General features: G+C 40.2%; 1 protein-coding gene across 3 annotated transcripts in view; it reads right to left on the bottom strand.

Annotated features, from left to right (window-relative positions):
• Window positions 1-14,327, bottom strand: part of LOC147141062 (laminin subunit alpha-3-like) — a 65,743-nt gene that overhangs the window by 6,735 nt on the left and 44,681 nt on the right. For all 3 annotated transcript variants that reach the window (XM_086044125.1, XM_086044126.1, XM_086044124.1), the window contains exons 43-67: window positions 14,016-14,134; window positions 13,852-13,932; window positions 13,621-13,721; window positions 12,537-12,590; window positions 12,317-12,468; window positions 11,131-11,241; window positions 10,941-11,052; window positions 10,709-10,876; window positions 9,446-9,642; window positions 9,153-9,269; window positions 8,130-8,284; window positions 6,656-6,797; window positions 6,170-6,269; window positions 5,738-5,854; window positions 5,484-5,654; window positions 5,262-5,413; window positions 4,533-4,727; window positions 4,319-4,467; window positions 3,409-3,571; window positions 3,182-3,309; window positions 2,331-2,469; window positions 1,704-1,799; window positions 1,474-1,631; window positions 1,278-1,395; window positions 54-194 (exon numbers count right to left, since the gene is read on the bottom strand). In XM_086044125.1, coding sequence (XP_085900251.1) covers window positions 54-194; window positions 1,278-1,395; window positions 1,474-1,631; window positions 1,704-1,799; window positions 2,331-2,469; window positions 3,182-3,309; window positions 3,409-3,571; window positions 4,319-4,467; window positions 4,533-4,727; window positions 5,262-5,413; window positions 5,484-5,654; window positions 5,738-5,854; window positions 6,170-6,269; window positions 6,656-6,797; window positions 8,130-8,284; window positions 9,153-9,269; window positions 9,446-9,642; window positions 10,709-10,876; window positions 10,941-11,052; window positions 11,131-11,241; window positions 12,317-12,468; window positions 12,537-12,590; window positions 13,621-13,721; window positions 13,852-13,932; window positions 14,016-14,134 — 3,336 coding nt within the window. The remainder of the gene's footprint in view (window positions 1-53; window positions 195-1,277; window positions 1,396-1,473; window positions 1,632-1,703; window positions 1,800-2,330; window positions 2,470-3,181; window positions 3,310-3,408; window positions 3,572-4,318; window positions 4,468-4,532; window positions 4,728-5,261; window positions 5,414-5,483; window positions 5,655-5,737; window positions 5,855-6,169; window positions 6,270-6,655; window positions 6,798-8,129; window positions 8,285-9,152; window positions 9,270-9,445; window positions 9,643-10,708; window positions 10,877-10,940; window positions 11,053-11,130; window positions 11,242-12,316; window positions 12,469-12,536; window positions 12,591-13,620; window positions 13,722-13,851; window positions 13,933-14,015; window positions 14,135-14,327) is intronic.

The raw sequence follows: 14,327 nt of genomic DNA, 5'->3' as shown, positions 1-14,327 counted from the left end.
CAAGTCCGATTTGAAGGAAAAGCAATGTCATGGTTCAGGTTTCAGGAACTGACCGCTTTTTTCGACTGCAGTAGGATCCCGTCATTGTCGGTGCTCATGAAGCCCAGCGAGACCGAGACGTCGCCGGCCAGGCTGAAGTCCGACAGGGCCGCCGACAGGGAGCTTCCCGGGCTGAACTCGGCTTTCCGAGAGGTCTGCACAATGAGACATGAGCACACTCAAGCGCGCATAATTCATAAAACACAATATTAACCCCAATGGCATCTAAAGGTCATTTGCACTATGCAATTATTATTATTTCAATTATATTTACATAGTTTCTTTTTCTCATTAAAAGCATGCAGCAAAAAGGAAGTTAACTCAGTAAACCAAGGATCTCCTGTACTGTCTTTCAATTTTGTATTTTTACATTAATCCACCAGATGGGGCAGTTTTCCCCATTCAAAGCATAACGCAATATTTGAAATTTTTGACCTTTTTTGTATTTTGTAATTATCGAGCACATTAAATAATTGGTTCATGTATTTTTTTTGCAAATAAAGTCAAAAGGATTAGTAAAACAAACAACTGCTCATATACATTTAACATGTTTAGATTCCGTTTTTTAATAATTGGTTAATAAACAACCGACCTAACGATTCAAAATAGCGTTAAAATAGGAATGCATTATCTTTTTATTAAAATATTTTTTACGTAATTTACATGTATGAGTGTTTTTTACTTCTATCATCTTAACACAATATTAAAAAATATTAGAATATACAATTTAACATGCTTTTATTTATTTGACAAAATAATTAGCTAATGAATAAGAATTAAATGAATAAAACAGGATAAATTACATTGGTCACTGGTTTTCATAATATTATAATAACAATAATATATTTGTAATATTGAAGAATTAAGGGTTAGATTCAGGAACAAGTGGTATTTTTTTCAAAAGGGGTCAAATGGGGTCAACATTAAAAAATATCTCCGAAACCTGATGAGCCAGAAAAAAAAAAAAAAAAAAAAAAAAAAATCAGCATACGTTTCCAGACACACAAAACCATCAGTGATCAAAATTTGCTGCTGGCCAATGTTACTGTATTATCAAATTGAACCATTTTACATATTTGACATACCCATATTATATTAATAACTATTGTATTCAATTTTATGTATTTTTATTGTCTTTTTTTTTACCTCAACTACAAATGACCAAGCCGATCTATCGATCTTAAAAATGAAATGTGGTCTTTGAGGCTTCAGTCAAAGTGCGTGGAATCGTGACATACCAGGGAATCTTTGGGACAACCTTTGCTGATGCCCACTTTCTCATCGATGAATTTAAAGTTTCCGCCTAGCTTCACGTTGTTCATGCAGCCTTTGAAGGCTTGTATGGTGATGTTGTGCCTGTCAGCAGAGAACGCAGTTAGTATGACGCTAAGCTCTCTTTACATGAAGCAAGAAGCTGGAATCTGATGTGCATACTTTTCCCTCATTTCTAGGGGTGCACCGCCAATATAGTACTCCTTAAAGTCAGCGCTGGTGAACTTGGCTTGGGCCGTGGCCACCTTTTTAGCGGCTATATGGACTGTAAACTTCCCCTGGTTGCTTAAAATGATGAGCACGTCCACCCAGTCGCGTTTCTGGGGGAAAAAAAAGAAAAAAGAATGTGACTATTATAATGAATGTCATCAACTCGCTATGCTTTGACTTACCGGGAATATTTTCAAGTTATTTGTGGCTGGTTCTTGCAGCAAGTTGCTACGCAGGTGCACGACACCCTTCTCCATTGTTACAGTGAAGTAATTGTCCTTTGAGGGGAAGAGAGGAGAAGGTTAAGGGCCGTTACATAACTGAGGGACATTTTATGTTACCCCCATGAAAATTCAAATAACACAGGTCAACACGTTTTTTTTTAATTAGAGATGCAAGTAATCTTTTCTTGATTATCTGTTCCCATTAATTCCAAATCCGCCCTCGTTTTTTTCCAAGCATATTAGGATTTCGTAATAATATAATAATAATAATTATAATACTAATATAACAATAATATAAAACGTAAAAGTCATACATTTAGTAATATTTATGAATTAAGCAACAGTTGGATTTTTTTCTTCGGAAACACAAAGGGACACATAAAACCATATCTGATTAAAATGAGCTGTTAACCTGTGCACAAAAGACACGTTATTACTTTTTTTTTTTTTTTTTAAGAAAAAAAAGCCCAAAAAAATGTAAAAGAAATGGTCAATTTTCCTAAAATGTTGTCTTTTAATTCTGTAATGTCCCTTGCACGATTGCAAAAGGGCAAACATTTTGCGATGTTATCAAGAAGAACTTACCGCGCTATCAATGTACAAAAGCAGCCCATTTTCTGCATGCGTCATGATGGACATGCCGATGAGGACTGATCCTCTCGTGTCGATATTCATGCGGCCATATCCAGAGCCCTCGAAATAAAAGCCCGATGGAGATACATACCTGTGTGCAAGAGAGCAATCAGAATTTTGAATCATATTTTTTTAAATTGGAGATTAAAAGTGGTGGGGGGGGGGGGGGAATTTTCATCTTTTTTTTAGGCGGTGGCATTTTCCAATATGTGTGTGTTTAAATACATTAAAATGTATTGGAAATGTCCTTGGATGAACCAAGGTTGTTATGTCAAGCATAATATAAAATAGTCTTATTGAAGTCTTAGAATAGTATGCAATTGAGAGCATTAAAATGCCCCTTCAAAATTAACGTTAAGACTACATTTTTATTGTATGTACGTGCTACTATGGCTAGTGGCTAATTTCTTTTTCCGCAATGCTAAATATTTAAAAAATGCTTTTACAGTCACATTTTTACAATGGTGACAATGGAGCCGATTTTTTTCCATATAAATTCCAAATACAAAATAAAATAAAAATTTTAAAAAATGTAGTTTCTATATCACTGGTGTCGGGGGGAATCATTCTACCTCCAAAATCATCAATTTTCAGGAGACCCCCAAGATGCATGTTCGTTCAAACATTAATTTTCAACAAATGTGCAAATGTGTAGAAAATATGTTAAATTTGCAAATAATACAGCATAACAATATATAACAATTATATATCATAATTCTATATTCTCCATCTCACGGGATAAATGAATGATGAAGGATGTGTCAACAACTGTGGCCGGAAGTTGCACACAAACCGGGACCAACCTCTTGCATGGAGTCTCGACATTGATGTTGTCTTTGTGCAGGAAATTATACAAGCTGACAACCTTGTCGTTAAGATAGGCCATCTCGATGCAGCCTTTGTACATGGGGTAGTTGAGAGGCGTCGGCGGCTGGGGAGGAGCCACAGATGGATTGAGAAAACCAAAAGCGTTTTAGTTCACCCCGTGTTGGGATAGTGGCATCATTGTTTGCTGTTGCCGTGATCTCACAGTGAAGTTGGATGGATAGCCTCCCACGTAGAAAACCAAATCGTCTGGAGTGAGGTCCAGAAGGTTTTTGAGTTCGTCTCCTCGGTTGTCGCTGACAATCGGAATCCCGGGAGTGTCGGATGTGAAGTCTTTGGTGAGGATCAACTTTGCATCTTGATAAATTCTAAATGACAACAAGCACAGAACGAAGCATGGTTTGAGATCAAAAAGAAAAAGATGTCGGTGTGAACATAGTTTCTGAATCAATTCTGCAAACAGAAGTGGACGTGCTTTGCTGTGATTCCCGCCACCTCTCAATGTCCGTCCGTTCCCAGCGTTGTGTGGCAGCAGATGTTGCTATGGAATCAGTATTCTAAAGCGCCATTGGATTGGGTGCTAAAAAGAAATTATTTCAGGACAAACAGTACCTCGATAATATTAACATTTTGAGTGAGTTGTTTTTTGTGAAGAAAATGTAAAAAAATAAATTGCATGTTGCTTTCTCATTCAGCAGTTTTGTGCCATCCTTGAATGGTAATTTTTATGTTAGAGCACTGGGAGGGGGATAAGAATACAGTATGTGGTTATTTTGCTGTTTGCTTCAATGCCTTTGTTGTTAGGTTAGGATAGTGGATCTTTTATACATCCATGTAAAAATGTATTTTCAAAAATTAAATATATTAAAAGCATTTTGTACGGATTTTGTCCATATTTAAAATAGCATTTTTGTCCTACATCTGGTGGGAGTGTGTGTCCTATGCGGCTCCCCAGTAGCATTTAAGTTGCTCATCCCTGACCTAGAGTATCCTAAGCAAAACCATTTTTCTATTTTTTTGTTTTACTGGACACTGTTATAAAAACATTCAATTCCAGCGGCCGTGCAAACGATTGAGTCGCCACTGTTGGCGGCCACACGACCTCTCCACCGTACCTTTGCAGGTTGACTTTATCAAACTTGGCCGGCTCAGATGGAGACGTGGTGATGGCGTCGGTTTTCATCACATGCTCGATTCCGTTCAGCTTGTAGACGCCGTACAGCACGTTGTTCCTCAGGACCATGCCGATGTAGCTCTTGGAGGGCTAGAGAAGACCTTTCGTTAATCATTTTAATTCATCCACCGGGAATCCCCGCCCCTTATACACACATCCTTGTTGCCGAGGTACATCACAAACATGTCGCCTTTGTCTGCGGCCTGCTTGCGTCGGCGTCTTCCATCGCCCCTGCCCTCGGGCCTCTGCAGTGACAGCGACAAGTCTGTGAAGGCCTTCAGCTCCTCCAGGTTCTTGGGCGGATGCAACTGCACGTGGCTGTTGCCTGTGAACTTCATCGGGATGGGAATCTGGGGGGGATGCACGGACAAATGTTAGCTAACAGCAACTTAGAGCGATCAATTGCCATTGACGGCCGATGCCGTTTTGCTTACAGCTGGCTCCACTGCTTACTAAAAGCACAAATACTTCTCTTCTTCGATTCCAAATGTTTTTTTTTTAACTTAGGTTTATTCCTGATGTATTTGAATGGGAATGTGTTTGTCGAGATTGGTACATGCATGCATTTTTTTTTTTCCTGAAACCAAAATAAACAATGACTTCTCAGCCATGTTGTTTACTTGCTCTGGTGTGAAAGTAACAATTTTGATTGACATTGACTGTCAGAATATATATATATATATATGTATATATATTTTTTTTAGCAGGCCGATATTTTTAAAGAGTTTCAGATCAATTATGGGTTTGTTCTTCATAAATAAATTGCGGCACAGTATCACGGGACCTAAGGTTGCTGTGTTGTGAAAACGGCAGGAAAGTGACAGGCGTCCATGTTTTAGTAGCTCCGCGACAGTGCATAAAGTTTGCAAAGAGAGTGAAGTCACCCTGTTGGCTGCGTCGCGCGCTTTGTCAATGAGCTCCTTGAGTTTCTTGACGCTGTCGGTGATGTTTTTCAGCGGCTTAAACTGCGAGGTCAAGGTCTCCACCTCCGTGATCCTGTCGCTCAGTGTCGGGATGGTTTTCAACAAGTTCTTCACTGCAAACGGTTGACAAAATGGCATTTGTACAAATATGACAAGGACAATTGTCGTCTTCTGTCTTTTCACCTGTTTTGTCCACGTCGTCCAATACGCCGCCAAGGTTGGAATCCCCGGGGGTGATGTTGATCTTTTCCATTTCCTTCCTGATGGCCTCCAGCTTGTCCATGGTGTCGCTGGCCGAGTCGTTAGCGGAAGCGGCCTTCGTCTTGGCTTCGTCGATCATACCTGCAATGTCATCTGAAGGGGGGAAAGCGAGCAAAACGCTGGAGGTTCCTACAGACTCAATCGTCACAGCGGCAGCTCGCAACGGACGTCGCTACCTCTTTTAATGTCGTTCAGCTGCCTTTGCGCATCCAGAAGGTCAGCCTCAAGATCATTCTTTTTCCGCTCTGCGTTATTCAGGCGCCTATTTATGTCCGGAATTTCATTGACAGCATCTGGGAAAAGAAGGAGAAAGAAGAAAAAAAGAAGTGAGCAGAGCTGGGCATATCGCCTTATATGTGACGGACTGCTCCGCCTGTCCGCCTATGACGGATGCCCATTTTGTCTGCGATGAACGATAAACGGGAAACTTAAAAAAAAAAAAGTGTCTGAATAATCCGAAGCCCATTTTTTTTCTGTCTTTCTGTCTTACCCCGGCTGTAGATGGAAGGCGATAAACGGACCGCACATTTTTCGTAGAATGCGCAGCTCTGTAAATGTGTGTGTACTTTTTTCATTATTGAGCAAAAGTGAAAAGAACAGGTGATTACCTTCCAGGACACTCTGTGCTTCTTGTGCATTCTGCACCAGTTCTGCACCATTTTCATTCTGGTCTTTTGCTCTTTCCGCCAGTTTTTGTTTTTTTACATTCTAAAAGCAAACATTCATGATACATATTTATCAATATATTGTGACATGTAATTTGTGCATCATTCATTTTTCCCCACTTTTAATTGGCAATCAAAAAAAGAACAAGTAACTTTTTTGCTATTTAATCTAACCCCCCCTCCCAAAAAAATTGAAAAAGAATGATTGATCATTCATCATTTAATTTTTGGCTTACAAAATTGCTGCAGCTAACACATCTTCACCAATTCGTTATCGCTACCAAACTTTCTGGTCACTTTGCCCTGTGGCCTGTTTTCCATTTTGTGTTTTATTAAAAGAGAAACAAAATAAACAAGTGACTTTTGGGGGATTTTTGGTCACCGTTTGAAAATGGAAAAAAAACAATGATAGATTATTCAGAAACTTACGTTCAAGGCTTTGTCGGCAGCTTCTTTGGCTTGGTTAGCGGCGGCCTCGGCGGCTTTAACGGCGGCAGTGATGTTCTTATAGGCATTGATGGCGTCATTGGCGTTGCGTACCTCGGGGCGTTCACTCGCAGACTTCACGGCACTGCAAAGACGGAACAGCTTGAGTGCCATGTAGTTGTAAAAGTACAGCTACAACCACAAACCTCTACTGTACCCCTGTGACAGTATAATTTGAACCAAGCATGATTACATCTACCATGGAGACTGTGCTTTCATCGCCATTTGTTTGCCATTTAGACGGTTGATGCAAGGAAATTTAAAAAAAAAATGTTGCGGTGCAATTTAGTGCAGATTTGCCTTTACATAAATCAAATATAAATAATGATTTATTTTGTGGTAAATGAAACAAATAAATTGCACAATAATAAATAAATACAATTTAAAAAAATAATTGATTACCTAATAAAAAAATAAATAAATACCTTAGTTAAAATACAATGTAAAATCTCTGTATAATTGACGGCCTTTAAAAAGGCATTGAAAAAATAAAAAGGGACTTTTTTTTTTAACCCCAAAATTTCTTGAAAGACAATTGCATTTTCCACAAAAAAAAAAAATATACTGAAAAAAAATGGCAAAAGTTGAATCTGTGGGTGCCAAATCACGATCATTTTTTGCTTTAAAATATAATTAGAATAAGTCAACTAATTAGTTAATTTAAAATAAATAAATATTTAAATTAAAATACTGTACATAAATAACTTAAATGGGTACATAAAAGTACATGAATTTAAAAAACAAAAATATAATGAGCCCAGTCGACTTATTAATATTTAAGGGTTTATCTAATTATTTTTTTCATATTTTTCTTTTCTATTTTTTTTTATTTTATTTTTTTGGGTTTTTCCTTTCCAATGTCTAGGTTTGGGGCTGTCCAATATTAGGGTTGAGTGCTAAGAGGCAAATGTACTTCAGATTAAGCAAGTGTACCCAATAGGGCTGTCCCAATAGTGACAATATCGCAAAATTAAAATTGCCACGATACATCGTCGTCATCAAGTCACGATTTTAATAGCAGCAAATCTGTTTAAAAGCCCAAGTTGTTTTCCATTTGTGCAGTTCCAGCACCCACTGGTGGTGAGTTTATTAGTGCAGTACTAATTAGGAATTAGTACTAATTTTAAATACTCATTTTAATTAGTACCAATTAGTACTACGTTTAAGACCCACGCCAATCGCCACCTTAAGGGCAACACACATTTGAGTTCCTCAAAACAGAATATTGTGATGTTTTTTTTTTTTTTATGCGCTGTTTTTTACAATATCGTGAGCTTTTCCACATCATCATAAGCTTTTTTATATATCGCCAACCTCCCACAATATTGTGATATTATTGCATCGTGACATTTGTATATCGCGACATCCCATGTACCCAACATAATGTCCTGTGAGTGACTCATTGTCATGAACCTACTCCTCCAGTTCCTTCGACAGCTTCTTGAGATTGTTGGCGTGGTCCTCCGCAGCCTCCACGACGTTCTCCTTGGCTGCCACTTTGGAGATCTCGTTGACTTTCTTGGTCAAGTCGGCCTTGCCGCCATCCAGCTCAGCGGCCAACTTTTCGTACGCCTGCCGAGGGCAAAGGCAATTTGGGCAAACGATATTTACAGCATTCCAGTGACCTCACCTCAGCAACAATAAAGAGACACAGCGATCTTTGTCTGCGGGGGCTGCGTGTTAGGACCTGACAGCTATCTCGCTTACATCGCGTCGTTTATCATAAGCTGGCAATAATATTCTCAAATTCTTCATGCGTTTTTAGTCCTCAGGGTGTACTCAGAGTTCAATAAGAGTTTCATATTCATGTATGTGGAGGTTGCACAATCTCCAGGCTAGAGTGCAGTACCAGCAAATTGTAGCTTTTTTTCTTCCTTTGGAATCAAAAGCCAGATTATCAGACATCATGAAAAGACTATCCTGAGTGATTATCCACTGTTGTTGGGTGAGTTGAGAGTGATTATTACGATGTATTATTTCTGAATGCGCTGTGGCACCATGCTGCCTCTCATAGGTCAATGTTGGTACTACAACAGACATATGGACTAGAACGCCCAGAAGGTGGTCATTTGACTGCTTGTGCTTTACATTTGACGATGTCACCTGCTATTTTGGCAGGGAATGGCTAATTTACAAATTAAAGTCATCTACTTGTAGCGCCAGCAGAGTTGTTTTTCAAATATCACCCGGATTTGTCGTTCAATCGTTGTTGCAAAAATAGGTGTAAAAACCCCTGGGCATTCTAGTTTAAGGGAAGGAGACTCGCGATCGTTGATTGAGATTCGGTTATGTCGAGATGTGCTGTGTTGCTACGCAAGATACTACACGAGCAGTATAAACACACATGCCGATTTTTTTCCTCATCATGTAAGAGTGGAATTCTCTTACAATTTAAAAATCAGCTACGATTGTCAAAATTGTCAACGCACTTTACACGCACCGTTTTGTTGTTGGAAAGCCCTTTGACTAAATCTTGGATTTTTTTCAGCTCATTTGTCGCAATCGTCACTTGGTCCTTGACAGTCTTGCGCTCCTTCTTTAGGTTATTGATGCGATCCTGTGGGGAAAATGCGAGGAATTGTCACTGGTCAAAACATTAGGTACACCTAAAAGAGCTTTTCTGAAGAAATGAATTGGTTCCCATCAGATCGGTATTAATCACAATGCATGAAATCAAGTAATGTGTCCCGATTCTGCGGTTCTACTGATTATTGTCGACTGCGTTTAGTTTACCTGCAGCTCCGGTACAGCTTGGGCGTTGAGTCCATTCTGGGCTTTGGCTTTCTTCACCAGGTCCGTGGCGTCCTTCAGAGACTTGTCCAGCTCCTTCAATTTGCCTTCGTAGTCCTTCAGTTGCTCTTTCAAATGTGCTGCTGAGTCCTCGTTCTGATCCAACTGCTTACTCACGTTGCTCTTGATGTGCTCCAGGACTGGATAAGGGAGTAAAATATAGTCCCGTAGTTTAGACTTAATTAACTCATTCACTGCCATTGACGGATTTACTTGTCTTTTCACAGTCGAGCCATTCAATCCCAGCAATTTATTTTTCTATTTTTTTGGGGGTAAAAGAGTGTCTGAAAATGTCTGGCAGTGAATGACAAAACTCAAATTTGCGCTCACATGAGATTGTTGTGGAGGAATCTGAGGGCACTCAGATGACACATATATACAGATTAATTTAGGATGTTTTTTGGTCCATAAAAATCTTACATGTTGTGTATGATGATATCATATATTAGTGCTGTCAAGCGATTACATTTTTTTAGCTATTTAATCGCAAGATTTTCCATAATCGATCGAGATTAATCAAATTTTTCAACTACAATTTTTTACGAAGCTTGGAACCCATATTTACTTGAATAAAATCTTGGAATTAAGGTTGATTAAAAAAAAAATCACATTTAGATTCAAAGACTCTAATAGCTTTCTTTGATTCTTGAATACGATTCTTTTCCTGTAAAATACAACAGTTGAGCGATACACCAAAGACGTACAACTAATATGGTATTTGAATTCGGCTGTGTGCAAAGTGTGCAAATTATTTGGGATTTCTCCAATGAGCCATCCAGCAACTATTTAACGTAAAACCACGTAAAAGTCCGTCTTTGCGACAGTGACTCTTCTCTAAGTTTGGCTGCACAGTGAGCAGAGGTCAGCTGCTACAGGAAGTAAATAAAACTGAGTTAACTGAGTTCATTTTTCTTTGTGCGTTATGAAATTTAAATGAATCTCCATAGTATGCCCTTGTGATTTGAAACCCTACGAACGTGCTATACATATCAAACGCACTCACCACACTTATATCTGTCATCAGATCAGATCTCATTTGTTATGCGTATTGTAGGGTGTCTTTATATTGTGTTTTCTTTGATCCTTTTAGCTAAACATCCCAGATGACAGTTGTTATTAATCAACTCATTAATGGACACAAATGCGGAAGCCTTGGATGGGGTCGACTGCCCGAGTGTTAAAGGCGTGTACATAACATTATCGTACGTTTCCTGGCGTCGTCTCTTTCCTTGTCAGCAGCGGTCTTCTGGGGCGTGAAGTTCCTGTTCTCCATCTCCTTCACCATGCGCTGGGCCTCCTCCAGCATCTTGGCCGCGCTCTCACTAGTCAGCGTCCCCCCGCTGGAGCCCGCGTCTTTCAGCTGGTCCAGCAGACCTGGAAGCATGAAGCAAACGAATGACGACACTTCCACGATGAATGAACGTCTCACAAGCTTTACCTTGGATTTTCTTGAGCATGCTTTGAATCTCGAGGGCCATATCCTGAGCCCTCTTGTGGGTTTTTTCAACCCCTAGAACTGCTTTGTCAGCGCCCGCAACTGTCTTGTCAGCCTGAATGTCAATGGAAATCGCAGATTTTTACACACAATACAGAAAATGGACGGATTTAATCAAAATATTTTTTATGACCTTGTCTTGAAGAGAGGCAATGTCATCAGAAAGATTCAACATGTCGTCTTCCAGCTGCTTGACCCTGGAACTTTGGCCATTGACAGAAATACTGAATTTGTTCACTAGATCCTGCAAAAACAAACAAAAAAAATAGAGATGCGTATGTAATTTTTTGAAATAATAAAAAAAAATTTGTGTACAAAATAATAACCCAATAAATGGAAAAAAACAATGATAAAGTAATCCATCCATCAATTATCATATCCGTGATTATCAAAATAATCAAAAAGACCCATTTAGTTAAACCACACCAAGTACGTGTACAAGTACAAGTAAATATGCAAGTACTAGACTCTTGCCCTGTCTCACCTCTGACATTTGGATTTTGGCCTGTTTTACTGCCACTTCTCCTCTCTCCTCCCCTCAAAATATGAGTTAAAAATAAAAAAAGTAAAAAATAAATAATAAAACGACATATTTTTTAAGGTGGCACGGTGGTCGACTGGTTAGCACGTCCGCCTCACAGTTCAGAGGTCGTGGGTTCGATCCCGGCTCCGGCCTCCCTGTGTGGAGTTTGCATGTTCTCCCCGTGCCTGCGTGGGTTTTCTCCGGGTACTCTGGTTTCCTCCCACATTCCAAAAACATGCATGGTAAGTTGATTGGACTCTCTAGGTGTGATTGTGAGTGCGGATGTTTGTCTCTGTGTGCCCTGCGATTGGCTGGCAACCAATTCGGGGTGTCCCCCGCCTACTGCCCGAAGACAGCTGGGATAGGCTCCAGCACGCCCCTTGTGAGGAGAAGCGGTATCGATATTGGATGGATGGATATTTTTTAAGTAACATTAACTTCAGATTTCCGCGAAATACACTGTCTATCAAGAAAATGAGTATGTTTTCCATGTCTCTAAACCAAATTGAGGCACAGTGCGGAACAAAATGCATTGTGATTACTTATCAGTGATCCCATCTGGAATGTTTGCATAAGCACACCCATCCCAGCATTTGGCACGCAAGCATGACTGTCAACGCGTGCATATGTGTGTGCCGCATATGTACATAGAATGAAGAGAAGTATGTACATTGCACTTGCAGCTACGCATGAGGCACCGGGATATGTTAAATGCGTCTCGACTTGTCAACCGGAATCCCGCAACTTAAAAGTAAAACATCTCCAGTGGAGTTACTCGGACTTTTTTCCCTGTTACCTTGGTGTCCGATAAGGTTTGCTCCAGCTTCCTGAGCCTGTCCTGGGAGGAGGCGCTGGCGGAGGCGTTGTCCAGTTGAATTTTGATCCGCACCAGCACGACATCCAACTTCTCTAAATCTTGTAGTAAAGTCTGGGCGCAGTTATCACACTCTGAAAATCAAGAGAACGTTTAAAGTAGGCATTAGGGAAACCCTAAAAACTCTTGAATGTTTATTCACCTAGGCAGCGGTCATCTGTGTTTGTGTCCCCGGGTTCCAGTGTGCTCTTGCAAACTGCAGGGATTGAAAAAAAAAAATGATATCAATAAATATATAGAGAAGACTAGGAGCAGGAATTCCTTTAAAATCTTTATTATTGGGATTATTTGTCTGTATTTTAACATCCTGGTAAATGGCACTATGTATCTGTCATTTAAAGCGGAAGTCAACCCAAACAAATTTTTTTCTAGAATATGTTCTATGCAAGCCCACTAGTTGAAACGCGGCATTCTGATCAATTTTGCGTTTGTGGAATGTAAGTTAAGCAGCAAAATGCACTCGTTTTCAGCCATCTCTGGGGGCGGCCATTTTGTCTTCTGTCGACTAAAAATGACATCACAACTTCTCACAATGACCAATCGTGGCTGACCTGTTTTATAAATCTGAGCCGTGATTGGTCGTTGTGAGCAGTTGTGATGTCATTTTCAGTCGACAGAAGACAAAATGGCCGCCCCAGAGATGGCTAAAAACGAGTGGATTAACACTTATCCCACAAATGCAATATTTATCAGAATGCCCTGTTTCAACTAATAGGCTTGCATAGAACATATTCTTGAAAAAAATATATCTGCGTTGACTTCCCCTTTAACACAATGGACACTGGTAACTAGTCTTGTGTGTCTCTTCTTTTTGCATGTTTTGGTGCAAGCGATCGATTAGCGAAATGAATTAATATTAATATTATCAAATATTTATTGAGCAATAGTATGTGCCTCCGTGTGCTGACGCCGACTCTGGAGCCAGCCCCGTCAGCGGCGCTTCATTCAACACTACCTGGACCCATAAGTTGCCCGGTGTCCATGTTTCATTCGTAGAAAGCAGACAGATCATTCGAAAATGTGAGGGACCACGTCACGACGTGGCAGGCCGGGAGCAAGCATATTGGCATTTTCTCAAATGGATTATTTTGGCTATATAAAGTAAATAAAAGCGCTTTGATGGTGCCACACGATTTTTCGCATTCAACGTAATATATAAGCAACATAAATACGTATACTCAGTGAACATGAATTGTTGTATTATATTATTAGATGGACGATGTAACCTCCAGTCCTGGGATCACAGGTGTTGCCATTTCCGTTACAATTACAAGGGCGGCAGCTTCCCCCTGGAACCACCGGGTCACCATAGAAACCGGCAGCGCACCTGTCGGAAGTAGGAATGAATAAGGTGGAATCAGTTCAACGGTACAAATCTATTCCAGTGGAAAATAAATGCTACCGTATTGCGGATTTTCAACCGCTGGTGGCTCTCACCAAATGAGGGTTTCACTTACTTTTCGCATTTGTCTCCGGCGTATCCTGTTCTGCAAATACACTGGAAGTCTCCGTAGATCTCTCTGCAAGCGACTGCAAAGCTAGAAATGTAACGAGTGTGTTATGTAACAACAGAAAATCTGGTTAGGTGCAGCTTCTTTGTTTTTGTTTTTTCTTAACTCACCTGTTTGTGGCCGTACTGAAAGGGCAAGGGCACGCCCGGCACGTCCTCTGAGCCGCGTTACCATAGTAACCTTCCCTGCAGTATTCACATCTGTCTCCAGCTGTGTTGTACTGGCAATTCTGAGGCAAACAAAGAGGACAAAATTGGACTTTCAGGCATGCACTTTGCAAGGCTAACCTTAGTGGACCATCAAGTCTTTTCTTCCCAAAGCGGGCACACACACACGGCGGGGGGGGTTAAAAGGAGTGACGCCCCCCCCCCCCACACCAAGAACGTATTCGATGTTGGTTTGACTTGCGCAGCGTTGCAAGG

Source organism: Filicampus tigris, chromosome 10 (assembly GCF_054856515.1).
Source record: "Filicampus tigris isolate MCC_2025a chromosome 10, RoL_Ftig_1.0, whole genome shotgun sequence".
Classification (NCBI taxonomy): Eukaryota; Metazoa; Chordata; class Actinopteri; order Syngnathiformes; family Syngnathidae; genus Filicampus; species Filicampus tigris.
The sequence above is the reverse complement of the archived record's forward strand: the minus strand, read 5'-3'. Positions and strand labels throughout refer to the sequence as shown.